This window comes from Puma concolor, chromosome D1 (genome assembly GCF_028749965.1).
Source record: "Puma concolor isolate L17-30 chromosome D1, mPumCon1.1.hap2, whole genome shotgun sequence".
NCBI classification, from domain to species: domain Eukaryota; kingdom Metazoa; phylum Chordata; class Mammalia; order Carnivora; family Felidae; genus Puma; species Puma concolor.
Window position 1 is genome coordinate 54707066 of NC_141676.1, and position 19158 is coordinate 54726223.

General features: G+C 37.7%; 2 protein-coding genes across 2 annotated transcripts; one reads left to right on the forward strand and one right to left on the reverse strand.

The window, feature by feature from the left end:
• Positions 1 to 6441: 6441 nt before the first annotated feature.
• LOC112865426 (olfactory receptor 52A1-like) lies at positions 6442 to 7392 on the forward strand. The gene has a single exon (XM_025928524.1). The coding sequence runs from the start codon at positions 6442 to 6444 to the stop codon at positions 7390 to 7392; it is 951 nt and encodes a 316-aa protein (XP_025784309.1).
• A 7967-nt stretch (positions 7393 to 15359) lies between these two features.
• LOC147576723 (olfactory receptor 51V1-like) lies at positions 15360 to 19158 on the reverse strand. Its single transcript, XM_086679433.1, has 2 exons — positions 19136 to 19158; positions 15360 to 16305 (listed from the first exon to the last, which is right to left on the reverse strand). Exons 1-2 carry the CDS (start codon positions 19156 to 19158, stop codon positions 15360 to 15362), a joined length of 969 nt encoding a protein of 322 aa, XP_086535559.1.

A 19158-nucleotide genomic window follows, 5' to 3' on the forward strand; every position in this document is an offset into this window, starting at 1 on the left:
TGGCTCTTTCTACAGACATTTTAGTTTGATTCAAAGTAGCAACATCAGTATAGTAAACATTTATATCTTCTAGAAATATCTATGTTCAAAAAGTATTTAAATGCTCCAAAATATGAGGTGTTCGGCAACCATATTATACTTAATAAAAATGATTTGCAATTCATGTTAGAACCAACTTATCTTATGATGAGATTTCAAATTTTTTCTCTTATTCCTGTGGGTTTTTTTTCCTGTTGTTTACTCCTAGAGCTTCCCTTCTGGCAACACTTAGACCTACATAAAAACAAATTGCAGAAAATAGCACAATTCCAGGTAACTTCCAAGACCGTGTCTCATATCAATATTCTAAAACTGGTAACCCAACCCATAACTATAGTTCTAGATATATATCTTTTGTAATATTTTTTTTGCATCCATATCTTGACAAATTTGGAATCACCCCCTATGTTTATCTACACTCTCTGCAATACTGGTAAATAAAGAAATAATGTAAAAGAGTGATAATAATATGAGCAACTCCAAAACTATATGGACATAGAATACAAACAGTGATGAATTTGTATAGGAAAAAAATACACTAAAAAGATTTATAGAAAAGTTAAGCACATTCACCACTGTGTTTTTGTTTGTTTTTAAAAACAGTTTATTGAAGTATAATCCACATATAACAAACTTTCACATACATAAAGTATAAAACTTGGTAAATTTTGGCATATACACATGTATGAATCCATCACTACAATTAAGAAAATGAACTTAACCATCATTCCCAAAATTTTCTTTATGCTCCCCTGTGACCAATCCCTCCTGACGCTCCTCACACCCCTGGCAGACCCCTAGGAACCACTGCTGTATTTTTTTCACTATGGAGTAGTTTGTATTCCCAAGAAGTTTAAAAAGTTGACTCATACAGTGCATAACCCTTTTTGGTCTGTCTTCTTTAACTCACTAATACCCTATTTTCAGAAATGAAACTGTGATCAATACCTACATAGAATCAATTCTTCTAGAGGCACACATATTAACAATTTTACCCAATTGGAGTTTCACCCAAATTGAAAAATCATTCAATGACTGCATGTAGTAATTGCCTACTGCAAGTATCTTGAGTAGAAGACTTGTATCTTCTTTATATCTGTATAAACAATACATAGGGCAATCAATGCCTGAGACTTCTTAGAACCTCGGTAAATTGAATAATGAACAATTTAAACATTTTCCGGGTGTGGATCAATGTTTCAAAAGGACCCAATCTAGAGGCTTAATGTAATATGCAAAATCATTGTACAGAATATCTGCACGGAAGTGAGTTTATTCTGATATTCATGAGATAAACTAATAAGATAAACTTGAATGGATCATTATGTAATGCTGAAATAAAGTATGAACCAAACACAAAACTGGCATATGAGAAACTGACTCCCAAAATAGTGACTTCATATCTTTACTCTTTGGTGCTCCTGTGTCTACACACTTTCAACCTCTTTCAGGATGCTTCATCAACACGTTATCTGGTTTAATTTTCTTCATTCTACCTTCAAGACGGAACCAATAAGATGATTATTAAAAAGAAATGAGTTGTGGGGGGTGCTTGGGTGGCTCAGTTGGTTAAGCATTCAACTCTCAATTTCAGCTCAGGTCATGATCTCAGAATTGTGACATTGAGCCCACGTCAGACTCCATGCCAGCATGGAGACTGCTTAAGATTCTATCTCTCCCTCTCCCTCTGTGCTTCCCCCTGCTTGTACACTCTCTCTCTCTCTAAAAAAAAAAAAAAAAAAAAAAAAAAAAAAAAAAAAAAAAAGCAGGCAAGAAAAGAAAAGAACACAAAAGAAATGAGTAGACAGAGAGAACTTCTCAATCACCAATTACAGACTTATACAAAGTCAAATGAAGAAATAACTCAAAAAACATACAATTACAAAACTGGATGGGACATAAGCGTTCAACAGGCAAAGGTAGAGGATATTCTTGGAAATTCATGTTGAATCAAATAAGTAAGTGTGAGTCATAATATTCTTAATGTTTAATAAAATTTATGTAAACATGAAATATGTAAAATAAGAAATGGCAAATACCATGACAGAAGGAATAAAACACACTTGTTCACATCAGACAGGCAAAAAGAGATGCTTAATGCCATAATAAACACTTAAGTAACTCATTTTAATCCTGTATTAGAGCATTAGATATTTCAGGAAATTGCATCCTATTATGGCATTATTGTGGAATTATTGTGGAATAATTGATGAGGATGTTATCCCTCAAAGAGGATAAAATGACAAATATATGAATTTTTGAGAGATTATATACAAAAAGGATAAAGAAAGAGGATAACTATGTGATATTTCTGAAAAAGAAATAAAAACTAATAGAATACGATGATAATATCATTATGATTAGGACTTTGTGTACAATGCTGAATAAAGCTATTGACAGTGGGCACCCTGTCATGTGTCTCAATCTAATGGAGAAATTTTAGTTTAACGGTCTTCAATACAGTATGAACTATAGGTATTTCATGGATACATTTAATTAGGTTAATGAGTTCTCTATTATTCCTATTTTGAGAAGGGTTTTATTTTGCATGCATATTCACTATTTTAATGTGCTTTCTCTGCAGCTATTGAAATGATATCATGACTTATTTATTTTGTTTACATGGGGAGTTATATTGACTGATTTTCCTTTTTGTTGTTTATCTAATATTTAATTGACACATACAATTATAACAACAAACATAACATGTGCATATTTTGATTTAGAGGAAAACAGCTGACTACTGACCAGCTCAAAATTCAGCTGGGGAGGGAAAGAGAGAAAGGCTGAGGGGAGACCAGCTCAGCTCCCTGGAGCATCAGGTGGTGTGTGCCTGGCAGGGCAAGGGTGGTGCCAAGTCCCATAGTTCACACCCGAAGTCACCTAAGAGCTGTGATTTTATTCTTATTTTGCAGATGATGGAAATGAGGCTCAGAAGAGTTAAAATAAGTGTCCAGAAGCACAAATAGGCCGAATTTGGGTCCTGGCTAAGAAGGGGCAAAGCTGTTTCCTTCCCAAAGTTGGCTCTTTCTCACCACATGCTGCTCAAATGACCTGCCAGGATTATTTCATGTACATTTTGCCTCTGGCATTTCATTTCTAATTGGAAATGAATTTCATTTCATTTCTAATTGGAATTGGTGCAGGAATGTCTGCACCAGTTAGCATATGGTTCAGACTCCAAGCAAAGGTAATTTTGCTCCTCTCAGGTATTTGATCCTCTCAGGAAATGAGAGCCCTATATTTTAGTGCTATCTAAATCTCCTTTTGCTATCCGTAGAGATGGTTTTTCAGAGCACAATGCCATCCCTCCTGCCCTCTTTGTTGAACGAACCCCAGTCCATTTATTGAGAGAACTTCCATGTGAAGCACGATAGCCTGGTCCAACTGATTTCAGGTATGCTCCCAGTCCTCACATAGATCTGTTTGGTATTTTGGGTGCCTTTTAGTCCTGTTCCCAGACCACACTTGTCCCATGCTGCACGTTTGGGAATATATCACCTTCTGAAGTTAGTATAAAGAAGATGTGACCCCAAAGTGGTGCTGCATGCCGTCACTGAGGAGCTGCTTCACTCCAAAGTTTGAGATTCCCTTTAACTGAGGGTTCCAGATAATTAGATGCAGATGCCAGGGTAACAGGCAACCACATGTACCAGCGCATGGGTTGAGATATATGTCACACTGACATATGCCTGATCTATGATGCAAGGAATGAGGGACTTACTCCAAAAGGCTTGAAATGAGAGCAAGAAGGGATTGCTTTCAGTTAGAGATGAACACAAAAATGGCACAGCCCAGGAATCAGACAGATGAACAAGAGAGTTTACTATACAATAAGCTCCTTACAGCTTCCAAACTTCCTCCCTACAAATTCCAAACACTATCCTCCCTGGGATCACTGAACTGAGTCTGGAAATCCTTTGAATCTCCATGGGATGGCCAAGAGTAAATAAGTGACATAAATAAGAGGAGGCTATGCTTTCTTTTGTTTCCAATTTCCTTTCCTCAAAAACCATGGGTAAAGCTGGCCACTCCACTCAGGCAAGAAGTGGAGTCCTGTGCTAAGCAGTCCCCATTTTGTGTTCCATTTCTCTGCCATCCAGGTGAGCACAAGGAATCCCAATCTCTGGCAGTTTGAAACACAAGTGCACTGTTTGTTTGACCAAAAGAAGATACTTCAACATTGCCCTCTCCTGGCTGCACTAAATAGATCCGTCTCCTGGGACTTGACTAAGAAGTTAGTCTTGAGAAATGGTAGCTGTTCTCCTCCTCCTTTACCATAGGGAGTAAAAAATATCTTAGTATTTGCAAGAAGCTTATGAAGTTTGGTCATCAGGGAAAATTATGGTAGAAAACACAAATATTCCACTGCTGGGACCAGCAAAGAGCAACTTCTCTTGCTCCAGTCACTTCCCACTGCTGCTTCTGGATACTAAGTAAGTGGGTAGTTAGGAATGAGTACGAGCTTAACTGGGGATGAAAGTACACGTCTTGAAGTATGAGTACAAGTACAGTCAATGAATCTAGACTCCACTTGCGATACTACAAACCATGAAAGTAGAGAGTGCAAATATGTTTTCGATAGAGAATGACTTTGAAGTTTTAGGAACCACAATACAAGAACAGTCATGATAAAAATGAGAATCTGCTCGAGGAAATTGGGAGGTGGAGGAAGTTAGCAGCATGCTACCAGACAAGATGGTTAGACCAACAGATGTTTTACTAGAAGGAGAGCGGGTCATGAGTTATTTGAATGTTGTGCTGTTACATCTGAAGATATAATAGGGGGACAGTGGTCATATGAGGAGACCTCCTCATATGAGGAGGTCTTTTTGAAAGTGAGCGTTGCACAGTAGATAGACGGGCATGAAAAGGACTCAGCACACTTATCGTCAGCTGCCTGGACCCCCCTGGTTTTAGGGGGTGATGTGGTAGAATAATCTCTAAATCATTCCAAGTTTAAAATTTCTGAGGAGAAATTAGGGTTGTTGGGGACCAGGGAAGAACTCAGATTATGTGTGGAGGCGACAACTTGTGCAAGTCATTGTCTAAGTCAGGCAATTAGTTGCCTGATTTAGATTGAGGAAACTAATCGCTGAAGCCACCTTTCTGCTCACACTTTAAAACAATAAAATTCATCCACGCATAATCCTGTCAGCCCCACAACTGAACTATGGGTCGTTGCTGGTATACAGTCACTGGGAAGTGTGAAGTGTTCCCAGCAACAGTCTCTCTACCGCAATGAGAATTCTGTTTTGGAGGCTTCTCTTTCTGTCTCTGCTGCCTCTCAAGGCACTGCCACCTGAATGTACCTATGTGTTTGTCAATCATTTCCCTTGGAATCTCTGGGATAATTCTCAAAGAGCCCCACCCCCTCATATTTGTTTTGTGTCAGCTTCTGTGGAAGGTAAAATATTAGAACTTTCTCTTCCCTTCAATGGTAAGCAGCCCCAATTTATATACAAGGATTGTGTCTGCCAACATTGCCTCCATATGGACACCTGGGCTCCCAAACTTGTTCGCTCAACCTTACCTCACATCACCTCAGCATCTTGCACATTGCTCTCATGGTGAGACAGCCAAGGTTTCTCTTTTATAGCAGGTAATCTTTAATAACCCTTTTAATTTTATTTATATAGTGAAACTGTCCTTCCTCTCTAATATGTGGAAGAAAGAGTGTGAAGAGCTGTGGGTGCTTATCTAACTACAGGGTTCATATTTAACACTTGTGTCCTGAATCAGAATTGCCACTGAAAGTTATGCAGCTGCCAATGTCTGTCTGGATGGAGTCTGAGTTCCACAGCAATGTCATATTGACAAATTCTTCAGTGAGAAGGAAGCTTAAGGTGAGGAGAGATCATTTTATTAACGGAGTCACAACCTTAGAAAGGGACCTGCAATCAAAGAAGTGCTGGTATGTTCTGCAGAAATACCCAGCTTTGCTAGTCTAAAGTGAATGGAGGAATGAGAGGAGAGAGAAAACAAGAGAAAAGTCAGGCTCAAGGCACACGGATTTTGATGTTTCTCTGTCTCAAGTTATCGTTTTAATTTTTTTTTTCTAATTTCCGCGACAAGGTTAGAAGGAATCGAAGATGGAGTGGGGGAGGAAGGAGAACACCACTAAGCAGCCTGATCACGTTGACCCCATCATAGGCATGGTGTGCAAATACTCAGTTTTCACATTGTGGATATCACTGCGCATGGGTGGATGATGTTGCTGAGTGAACCTTTCCTTCGAAATTTTCTCATTCATTTAAAAATGATAAATAAGCTGATGTAGTTGTTTCTCCTATTTTTGTCATTCAGTAATTCTGTGACTGGATGAGAACAAGACATATCAGAGAACACAGCATCATAGTTTGGCAAACTTTTCCCCTTTGCTAAGGAGACCTCTGAATAACCATGCCTATTGCAAATGGCACCATGTTCATACCCTCTGTGCTGACTTTCATTGGGATCCCTGGTCTGGAAACTATTCAGTGTTGGATTGGGATTCCATTCTGTGTTATGTACATCATTGCTTTGGTGGGAAATTCTCTGCTTTTGATCATCATCAAATCTGAACCCAGTCTCCATGAACCTATGTATTTCTTTCTGGCCATGTTGGGAGCCACAGACATTGTACTTAGCACCAGCATTGTCCCCAAGATGCTTGGAATTTTTTGGTTCCACTTGCCAGAGATCTATTTTGATGCTTGCCTCTTTCAGATGTGGCTTATCCACACATTTCAAGGTATTGAATCGGGAGTCCTTTTGGCTATGGCTCTGGACCGCTATGTAGCAATCTGTTATCCACTGAGGCATGCTATCATATTCACTCGACAACTGGTCACACATATTGGAATTGGGGTGACCTTGCGGCCTGCCCTTTTGGTAATCCCATGCCTCTTGCTCATAAAGTGTCGTCTGAAACTTTACCGAACCAAGTTAATATCCCACACTTACTGTGAACACATGGCCCTTGTGAAGCTTGCCACTGAAGACGTTTCCATCAGTAAATTCTACGGTCTCCTTGGAGCTTTTGTTGTTGGTGGCCTGGACTTCCTTTTAATCACCCTCTCCTATGTACAAATATTTATCACTGTCTTTCACCTGTCCCAGAAAGAGGCACGTCTTAAGGCCTTTAATACATGTATTCCCCACATATGTATCTTCTTCCAATTCTATCTCCTTGCCTTTTTTTCCTTTTTCACTCACAGATCTGGATCTTCTATTCCATCATATGTACATATCATCTTGTCTAACCTTTACCTACTGGTTCCACCTTTCCTCAATCCCTTTGTATATGGGGTGAAGACCAAACACATTCGAGTTAAGGCGGTAAAGATGTTGTGTTCCAAAGACGAGGCATGACGTTTGATGGAAATATTTCCTCCTATGGATTTAATGGCTCACCTAATGGGCCCATATGATCTGAAAGTCCAGTCAATAGTTTGGAGTATCATCATGTTTTATGAATAAATTAATAAACATATAAATGATTGTGTTAAAAATCCCATAGGATATTGACTTGGAGTTATAAGGAAATTAGAAGAAATTGAGGAAAATAGAAGATCAGATGAGATACTGGAAAACTAAATGCTTGGCTATAGGAAACGTCAGAATGCATGATTTTCCTTACCACCTGAAGCTGGTCTGTGTGGAATAGACAAATCAAAGATCCTTCTGCAGGTTGTAGTGGGACACACTGATTCTTTTGTACTTAGAGCTCCAAGATCAGATTCTTTTATATAATATACAAGTCCCACTACATTCTTTCTCCAACTATTCTAAAATCTTCTTTAGTGTTTACTTTGTCCAGTAAAAATTTATCCCTTGAATATCTCTTCCTTATATATAACCTGAACTTTGTTTGAAATAAGTATCTATAAATATCTCCTTCTTCACAAAGCCTATCCTCATCAAGTAATTCATGCTATAATCAACTTGGTGCTTCTCATGACATCAAATATGTTTGCTCCAACAAATCTAGGACTAAGGCCATGCTTACACCATGGCTTATATTTATTGTTTTTAAGTGTTCATTTAATTTCTCACTTGCACAAAAGCAACATGAGAAATGCTCTGGCATTTGGTGATTTATTTTTTCAGTAACGTGAAGACAAGTTTTAGATTTAGATTAGAGACAACGTTATTCTAAACCTCTTTTCCATTATTTTCCCGATTCAATCAACAGTAACCCTTTGGCCTAAAAAACCTGGACAGAAATTCTGGAGGCTAGGATTCTCACGATATTTGTTTTCCAAGTATGTTTTTCTTTTTATAAAGCAAAGTACATTTTGTTCTGCATTAAGATGCTCATATACTAATAGTATTTCATAGAGAAACTGCATTTTGCAAGTCCATCATAGATGAGGGCAGGTAGTCAAATATTTGTCAAGAATATCTTATACAAAAAGCAGATTTCAATTTGGTAGAGAAACAACTGCTGAAGAATTTGGTTACGTGCTTGAGTTCTGGAGTCAAAATGACCTTGTTCGAAACTCTTATTTTGCCAGTTCCTAACTACAGGCATTGGAGTACAATTTACTATCACACATTCAGCTGCCTAAAGTATAAATAAGGAAGAATAACATACATTTATTGGGAACTAGAGACATGATTGTCACTGTAATTTAATGGATACGTTTATGTAAGACCCTTCACATGGGGTTTGGGAACTGGTAGGTACTCAGTAGAGATTATTCTGGTTACCATGCTTATCTTCATTTTCCTTGTGAGAATCTGCATCATTCTTCTTGCGCTTGAGCTGAAATACTGAGCCACTGTTTTCAAACAGTTGTTAATATAACACTAAAATTAATTTAAAAATACAAATTAAAGCTTTATGTATGACCCAATCTGTCACTCTTTGTTCACCTGTACCTGTTGATCGAAGTGTTACTTGTACCTATATCTATTCCCATATTTATGGATCTATATCTATCCATTTGTTTGTATTTATACGTGTGTGTGTGATCAAGTTTATTAATTGTATGTCATTTTATCATTTCTATCCTTAGATTTATTTGCTTGTGTTTTCAGTTTTTGATAGAAGAGTGTTAAAATGTTCCATTATGAATGTGGATTAGTCTGTTTCCCTTGTTACAGCTGCTGATGTCTTTGATTTGCGTACTTTTAAGCTATGGGTAGGTAGGCACTTCCATTTATTGATGCATGAAGTTTTTAAAGAGATCTTCCTTGTTGATTGACCTTTTTATCACCGTGAAACACTTCCTTTCCTTCATAAGGCACTAAAGTCTCATGTTTGTTATTTTCTACTAACCTCTCATTTAGCTAAGTAATCCTGTCTTCTGCTCTCTGATTCAGCTTTCCTGAATTATCAGGTTTAACTCCTGTGCTTTAGCATTTTCTAATGTGCATCTGATTCATTCTCTCTCTCTCTCTCTCTCTCTCTCTCTCTCTCTCTCTTTATTTTAATTTAAATTTCTGGTATATTCTAATTTCCTGGTAAAATTCTTCAACTCTTCATTTTTAAGGATTAGTAAATTATTTATCATCGGCTCTTCTATTTCCTTACACATATTAAGCATTGTTACCTTAAAAGTCCTTGACTGTTGGGGCGCCTGGGTGGCGCAGTCGGTTAAGCGTCCGACTTCAGCCAGGTCACGATCTCGCGGTCCGTGAGTTCGAGCCCCGCATCAGGCTCTGGGCTGATGGCTCAGAGCCTGGAGCCTGTTTCCGATTCTGTGTCTCCCTCTCTCTCTGCCCCTTCCTCGTTCATGCTCTGTCTCTCTCTGTCCCAAAAATAAATAAACATTGAAAAAAAAAATTAAAAAAAAAAAAAAAGTCCTTGACTGCTATTTACAATAAATACAGCTGTGGAGGGGTCCGTTTCTACTGCTTTTCTCCTTGTTTTTGAACTCATGTTCTTGTCTCTTGCCATGTCTACCAGTTTCTCACTGGGTGTTTGACATTATATAGAAAAATCATGAAAGCCAGGTAAAGTGATATTTCCTTCCAGGGATAATGCACATCTTGCTCTGTGGTAAGCCCCATATAGGATCTTTACCTTGACCTAATCAAAATTTGGACTGAGTGGAAGCTGGTTGTACCACTGTATTAGCTGGTTTCACTTTTGCACCTATGGCTTGGCCTGTTCAGGCTTTCAACTGTGAGCTAGGGTGCAACCCACACCTTGCACTGTAATCTTTGTGCGCCAAGGAAGACAAGAGTACCGAAAACGACTCTGTCTTGTTCAAATGTTCCCTGCCCACTCTTTTGGCTTTCCAGTCCCATGCAGTTTCAGAGTTTAGCAAATATCTTGTCTGAAACCTAACACATTGCCAGTCTCAGGTCTCTGTTCCTCCATTGTCACCTGGAGAGAGATCCTTTGGTTTTCTACTTTTTTTCTTTTAGGCTCTGCCAGAATTCCAAAAGTCTGTTTTCTGACCCTCAAAACTGGCTGTATGCCAGGAGAATCGTCCTTTTTGACCAGACATAGCAGATGGCTCTTGGCAGATGTGGCTTCAGAAAGAGCTCTCTCTGTCCTCGGAAAGACTCCTCTCTGAAATTCTATTTCTTCAGGATGTCTCTGATGCATTTTAATTTCTTTTTATGTACTTTATTTACTTGTTCATCGAGTGAAATGTTGCCTTTAGATTCTCCTTCTTGCTCCTCTTGAGCTGAATAATAATTTAGATTTTATTTTACACAAAATATGTTTTACTTACCTTATTTTTCCCTTTTTAATACCTTTTTTTGGTATGCTTAGAAAACTTTGCCAATCACAAAATTTATGTATGGCTTTTAATATAAACAAAATTGTTTGTGATGCCTACGTGTATGAAAATTTAGTGGACAAGTTAAAATTATGCCATACCCCATGAAAAATCCCTATAGTTCTCTCCTTGGATAAACATATATGTTTTAAATTGAAACAATACCATTAATTGTATAAAACTCAAACAATTTAAAATGTTTTTTTCGTCCTTTATCCCTACTCTCTCATTAGAGTTAGTAAGTATGATATTCAGGCTTTTTTATACTAGAATATATGTAGAATTATTTTAAGTAAAAATTAGATTACATCAAGAATATTTTTCTGCATAGTTTTTCAGCTACTTATGAATAACACAGATAACTTTTAAAATCACAACTTTTGGACTTTTTCTATTTTTAAAATGCCAATGACGTTGAATGTTATAGAAGTACTACAATTCAATTAATATTTCTCTCTAAATGAATATTTTTGAAGCATATTAATGATGTAATGAACCTTTGCATGCATGTATGTATTTTCATAGCTGTGTAAGCAATTTTGGTGTATATATTAATAAACATAGAATTACAGTATAAATATATATATATGGTCTATTTTTATTATTTGCTGCAGTTATGTTCTGTAAAGTCACTGAGTTCTGAACCATTTCTCTTTAGGAGAAACACAAGCATCAGGTTGCTTTGAGCTCTGATCACATTTTCAATAACCATTTAATACGTAATCTGTGTGTGTGTTTCAATTTAAAGACACATTTTAATATATATCAAACACATTCAATACACATTTCTTACAAATAATACATTTCATGTGGCATTTCCCTGTAATAAACATTAACCAAGAAGGATTTCACCCTTTCTGACCTTGGATAATGGATCTGTAGATTCCTTTGGTTTTCACACTTGCAACAGTGCCATCCACTACATTTTATTTAATTGATCATAATACCATGAATTCACAAACTTAGTCAACTTTCCATTCTCTCCATAGTTTCATCACACACTCTAGACGTTGCCCTAGCAATTGGAGGAGCAACCTCATGCACAGATTGGTAAAACTCTTCTTCCTTTTTCTGGATGTTCAGTATTTTTGATTCATTAACATTGAGCTCACAGGCAACTATAACTTCTGCCTACAGGGAGCTTATCTGACACACTGTCACCTCCACAAGATGGATCACAGCCTTGGGTTTAGGAACACTGGATGCACTTCAGTAGGATGCTTGGGGGCCATTTTCACCATCACCAGCACCAACAAAAAGGAGTAAAATAGAGCATTAAATAGACCACAAAAATGTATACTCATTTATTCATACTAGAGATGAAACAAGAAGGCAGAGCTTAAGCCTGTTCAACCTCAGCTGAGGACATATGTGTTAGGCAACTCAAATTTTTTGCTGCCTCGCATATGTCCACTAATGGTGACAACACTGGGGGCATTGATTCTGGGGTTTCAAATATATTTGAACAAGTAGATGAATTCCCAAATACAGAATCTGTAAATAATAAGTATCATCTGAATATACACACATATATATATAAATGCAAACATACATATGTTGATATATATCCACATACACAAATATAATGCATTAATAGCTAACTTCTAATTCTGTTATCATTTTAGGTACAACTTAATAAAATACAGTATAAATATGTAAGCACGGAATTTTAACTCTGACCTTATGAAACGCTTATTGAAACTTTTCCTTTTCACTATTATTCACTTGGGGTAATTATAGTCTATCATATTTCTGCTCAGTTTTTAGAGTTAAGACACTGAAATTTTATAGAAGACTATAGGAAAACTTCTTTTCTTAGACATATTCATGGGGAAAAATAAAAGCTCAACTTACGCAAAATGTAAAGTTCACCAAACCCATTTTATTGTCATGTTAAGGGGGATAATATTATTGCCCTTGGACAACTCAAATTATTCTTACTACAAAATCTGACTTCTAATATGCATAAAAATTAAAAAAAAATTATTTTTGTTTTTTTTGTGTGGGGGGGAGGGGCAGAGAGAAGACAGAGAATCCAAAGTGGGCTCTGAGCTGACAGCAGAGACCCTGATATGGGGCTCGAACTCTTGAACCAGGGGCTCATAACCTGAGTCAAAGTTGGATGCTTAACCAACTAGGTCACCTATGCGCCCCCAAAATTTTGTTTAATGTAAACCTTAATGCATATATACTAGGGATCACTTATATTTTCATCATCAATCAATATTGTAATATTGATTATATTTGATATAATAATGTGAAGGTTCCTCTCCATCCTTTTTCTCAAACTCCCCCTAACAAAGAGGAGAAATAAGGTCTGTTATTTCCCACTATAACTAGAACAGGTCAATTACCAATGTTTGGCCAGAAGTTTCTTTCAGAAATGAGCTACACATAGAGAAATAGGACTGATAGGAGAGGCAGGCATTCTGAAATAAAGTACCGTCACAGAGAGCCTAACAGAGGAGCCATCAGGGAAAAGTAGTCTGACATGGACAGAGATGTTTAGATAGACTGAGATATAGAGATGTGTGGGCTTTACACAGTGACAGTTCTCAAAGGCAAGAGTAACAAACATAAATGTGATATCTTTTAATCTAAAAAGCATATCACTTTTCTAATAAAACACTAAAAGATAAATTAAAGGTACCAAACCAAACGTTAGTTTTCAAAATTGATTTTTTTCTCTGTTTATGAGAATATCGATGATGGAACTTCATACACCTGAAGGTGTATGTGCAACAATATGCTTCCTCCCATCTCTGTAGCCTAACTGTAATTAGTCTCTGCTAATAACTCTGCTGTCCCAGTCATGGCTTGATATAGCTGTGATGAGGTGACAATATTTAAAGAAATTTGAAAAACAATCTTGAGACTGATACTATGGGATTCTTTTTTTTTTTTTTTTTTTTTTTTACTTTTTGATTTTTAATTTGGGAGGAGGTCAAGGTTTTTTAAAAAGCAAGAAACAACAATATCTGCATTTTGTTATTGACTTGAATTTCCTAATTTTATCCATGAAGAGGGTGAGACATAGAAATGGGATATACAGGAGTACCTGGGTGGCTCAGTTGGATGAGCTTCTGACTTCGGCTCAGATCATGATCTCATGGTTGAGAGTTCTAGCCCCGCGTCAGGCTCTGTGCTGACAGCTTTGAGCCTGGAGCCTGTTTCGGATTCTGTGTCTCCCTCTCTCTCTGCCCTTCCCCCACTCAAAGCTATCTCTCACTCTGTCTCAAAAATAAATACAAACGTTATTTAAAAAATGGGATATACATTCAAAAGATTCTCACAACCATAATTCTATCCCCAGTTTAGGTGCAGATGTTTTACTTAATATATATGTGCCTTCGCATCCTACCTTAAAGATAAAGAGGTTGATCTGTCTTTAAAATTTCATGTACACTGACACCAAGATTAAAGTCAATTGACAACTCTCATGAGTATTGTAAACTACATAGAATTGGGGGTACATCGTAGACTATGTAGAGATATGATAGCTGATTCAGTCACTGTTCACCAAATCTTTTACATTAAACTGTGTAATCTAATCTACCAATCCTGCATTCTATTAGGTGAGACAGAACAGGCTTTCTAGGCACTTTTGCTTAAACATATGTAGAAGAGGTGTGAATGACCTTGTAGGGACCTAGGGAAAGCTGCCCCAAAGTATGCCACAATACCATAAAGATTACGCTGAATTAAACTTATTTAAGAAACAGCCAGTGCAAGACTGCTGACTCTTTGTCTCCAGAAAGCAGGAAGCACATCTCCCATGTGAAAGGTACCTTCTCTGCATCAAGAGGTAAAGAGACATCCTTATCATCAGAGATAGGGAATCAGGGCCAAAGTACCCTATGTAAATAAATCTTGTAATTTTTACAGATTTATTACCCCAGCCCAAATTCTAGTCCACATTTAGAATTCTTTACTAATGGAAGCTCCTGAGCATAAGTTTTCTTTGTCCCGTCAATTCCTCACAGATGGATGTTCGTCTAAAATGTATAAAAACTTCATGTCTTGGTCATTTCCTTTGGTCTTAATTTTACTATGGACCTCTGTGTGCATTAATTAAATTTTGTTTTTTTCTCCTGTTAATCTGTCTCATGCCAATGTAATTATTAGACTAATTTAGAAGAACCTTGAAGGGTAGAGTAAAATTTTCCTTCTCAACAAACTCAACAGAGTCAACTTGTGACACATGGGAATAATATGTAAAGGCCACTTGTCCTATACAAGTTAACGTACCGATATACCAGTTCTATGAAAAATAAAATCACATGCTGAACTAGAATTCAGAAAGCATGGATGGTACCGTAAACTTAGTAACTACCCAGGCAAGTGCTCACTGATACACTGGGGAACACAAGTCAGTGTGGTTAACGTTATACTTAATTTTAAAATTAGGAAATGAGATCAGTAACACTTTCTCTGCTTATTTCTCCGGCTCTGGAAAACTAAATTAAGAAATGACTATAAATATGCCTTTAATCTGTTAAACATTACATATACATTTATTATTTCTGCTACAAATCATTATCAGTCATTCCTCTTGCAAATACGACCTTCCCTTCCTTAGAACACACTAAGTTCTAGTACTCAGTTTTGTTTAGTGATCCATCTCTGGATCCTGCTACGTATTTGTTGGGTTTTGACACTGTAGATGATAGGGTTCATCAAGGGTGGGAAAAGGATATAGATATTGCCCATGAGGACGTGGACCACAGGAGAGAGGTGCTTTCCAAAGCGGTGCACCATAGTCAAACCAATAATTGGGATATAGAAAACCAGAACAGCACAGATGTGGGAGACACAGGTCTTCAAGGACTTGAGCCGCTCGTCCCGGGATGCAATAGTCAAGACTGAATGCAGGATCGAGATGTAGGAGATGAGAATGAGCACCGAATCCAAAAAGAGTGTGCAGATCACCAGGGCTAACGCATAGAAGCTGTTGAAGCGGATGTCGGAGCAGGCAAGCCGAAGTAAGTCTTGGTGCAGGCAGAAGGAATGGGAGAGGATATGAGGATGGCAGTAATCGAAGAACTTTAGGCGGACAATGGGAGCGGTAATGAACAGGAAACTCCTCCCTAAAATGGCCACACCAATGGTGATGATTCTCATATTGGTGAGGATGGATGTATATCTCAGAGGATTGCAGATGGCAGTAAAGCGATCAAAGGCCATGGCAAGAAGGACTCCAGACTCTGTGAGGGACAGACCATGGATGAAGTAAGTTTGGGCAATGCAGGCATCCAGGCTGACTTCCCTGCTCAGGCCCCACAAGATCCCAAGCACCGTGTGCACTGTGGACAGCCCCATGCACAGGTCAGTGAGGGCCAACATGGCCAGGAAGTAGAACATGGGCTCGTGTAAGCTGGGCTCCGTCCGGATCACATGCAGCACCAGGCAATTCCCTAAGAGTACCATAGCATAGATACAGGAGAAAGGAATGGAGAGCCAAGGATATTCCCGTTCCAAGCCAGGGAAACCCGTAAGGAGAAAGGTGGAGTTGCTGATTTTGGAATCAGGTTGAACAGACATGGATCTCTAAAGATGGATACCTCTTGGAAAAAAATATACTAAACAGCTTATTAAGAATCATATGTGTTCTCCACTGCCTTAATATAAAGTTTGAAGTAACAGCTGTGAAAGGAATGATCGCACTTAGCACAAGAACTCATTACACGTAACACCAATGCTTGTATTTTATAAGAAGCTTCATTTGCTCTGAAACAGAGACTATGCCTCCATATGAAACCTTCTTATTCGTTCACTGACCCCATCAGAGGAATTGTGTCCATATCCATAATCTCACTGTCACTTTCTACCTCAGTGCCTCACACACTACAAATAACAGAGAAAATACCCGGCTTGTGAAGGTATTATAATGAAGTTTAAGTACACCAAATAGAAAAGGAAAACACATTCGAGTGTTTGCCTTTAAAACTTCATGAAATGAATTGCAACTCACTGCCGTAGCGTGTAAGATTCACCTCTGCTTATTACATAAGACACTCAGTCATTTATAGAAGTCATCTCTCAGTCACTTGTACAAGTCCACTTGTACTTGTACATTTCATGGACTTAATAAAGAATAACTTAATAAAGAATAACTATCGCTCACAGTAGAGATGGTCTTGCCAATCTTGAAAATGGATCTGGTTCTTTTCTCTTTGTCACGGTGGCATGGATATTCCAGAAGAAGCAAGATTTATGTAGGTCTAGGAGTCCCTGGAGTAAATCCCCAAACCCTGGGAGGTTCTGAGAGTGAATGATGCAACATATAGGGGCTGTGCTTCTTTGGGAGAGTGAGAGAAAACCCATGGGAAGTATCTGTAGAGCAGATGTTCCACTCCACTAAATTTTGAATATTCTTACAAGTGCAAGTTTATAAAAATAATTCCTTCATTCAGGGAGATTTTGAAATGAGTACTGGACAGACAGTTCCAGAAACATGTAGTAGTTTGCTTCCTCCCTCACTGGTCTTTACATGTTTTTTTGAAGGACGGCAGATACATCCTATATAAGACAGGTTATTCTTATTGACATAAAATTTCATTTTATTTCCCTTCATTTCAGTATAACTTTTCTCTTTTTATTTGAACTCATGCCATCAGTATTCAAAGAGTTTGTGTGCTGGCAAATAAAACGTTGTTTTGTAAGTCATAACAGATTTGTATACGGTTGATAATCCTTTTAAACTGCTTGAATTAGAGTCTCTATTTTCATAACAGTAATGTTACCGAGCATTTTTTTTTTTTTTTGCATTTACTGTGTACTAGGAATCTTAGCATTATTTAACTCTCAGAATTAGAGTACTTCTGTTATTAGTTTAATTTCTAGAATACTTAAGGATTATATCTTTTCATAGGCAGTAGACCACAGAGATAAATAATGTGCTTACAAAGCCAGACTTTCTGGGTTGAAAACCCTTCTCCAACTCCTGTGAGTACTGTGTCCTTGGGCAACATACTTAACCTTATATCAATTTTCGCATCTAAAATGGGGACAATTGGGATGCCTGGGTGGCTCAGTCGGTTAAGCATCTGACTTTGGCTCAGGTCATGATCTCATGGCTCTTGGGATCAAGCCCTGTGTTGGGCTCTGTGCTGACAGCTCACAGCCTGGAGCCTGTTTCAGATTCTGTGTCTCCTTCTCTCTCTCTGTCCCTATCCACTTGTGCTTTTTCTCGCTCTCTTTCAAAAGTAAATAAACATTTAAAAATTGAAAATAAAATTAAATGGGACAATAAAGGGCATCTGTGTGGCTCATTTGGTTGAGCCACCAACTTTTGATTTCAGCTCAGGTCATGATCTCGTGGTTCATGGAATGGAGCCCTGCTCTGGCTCTGCACTGACAGTGCTGGACCTGCTTGAGATTCTCTTTCTCCCTCTCTCTCTGCTCCTCCACTTGTGCTGATGCTCTCTTGCTCTCTCTCGCTCTCTCTTTCTCTGTCAAAATAAATAAATAAACATAAAAAACCCATATGCAATGATTCAATAGCAGTTTTAAGAGGAAGTCTATAGCCATAAATGCCAACATTAAGAAACAAGAAATATTTCAAATAAAACCCCTCACTCTTCTGGGGTGCTGGGGGGCTCAGTCAGTTAAGCATCTGACTTTGGCTCAGGCCATGATCTCACAGCTTGTGAGTTCAAGCCCTGTGTCTGGCTCCGTTCTGACAGCTCAGAGCCTGGAGCCCACTTCAGATCTGTGTCTCCCTCTCTCTCTCTGCCCCTCCCCAGCTCACACTCTGTCTCGCTCTGTCTCTTCTTCAAAAATAAATAATAAAACATTTTTAAAAACCTCACTTTTCATCTCAAGGAATTAGAAACAGAGCAAACTAAGCCCAAAGATGGCAAAGAGAAAGAAAGAACAAAGGCCATACTAGAAACAAATGAAATGGAGATTTAAAAATGTGGAAATTGTCAATAAAACTAAGAGCTGTTTTTTAAAAAAAAAAAAAGATAAAATACATAAATGTATAAATTGATAGCTGTTAAATTTCAGTCTTTCAGAAAATGTATAGAGATGGAAGAATTGGTGAAAATCTCTACTTAGGGAAAATGTATGTTTGTTAGTAATTCCTTTGAAGTCCTTACTATTTTGGAAACTCAAGATTTGAACAAATCATTAATGACATAGTGGACTGATAATAAAAATAACTGTCAATCTTCCAGGGTAATAGGACATCAGGTTTGCATATCATATTGGCCTTTGTTCCTACTTCCAACTAACATGCATTTACATGTATATCAAAAGGTAAAAGTTCACAACAACTTGAAAATAAGAAAAAATAGTAAAATGACTAAAAATATGGAAGTTATTTTTATAATGTAAATGAGGCTATACTCTAAAGGAATCTGGTTCAAAACATGCCTCTTGACTTTATAAACAT

Coding starts and splice junctions, on each gene's coding strand:
- LOC147576723 (XM_086679433.1), bottom strand. CDS start 19,158: ATGTTTATAAAGTCAAGAGGCAT. Junction 16,306..19,135: donor TTTATAAAGTCAAGAGGCAT/GTTTTGAACCAG, acceptor CCATCTTTAGAG/ATCCATGTCTGTTCAACCTG.
- LOC112865426 (XM_025928524.1), top strand. CDS start 6,442: ATGCCTATTGCAAATGGCACCATGTTCATACCCTCTGTGCTGACTTTC.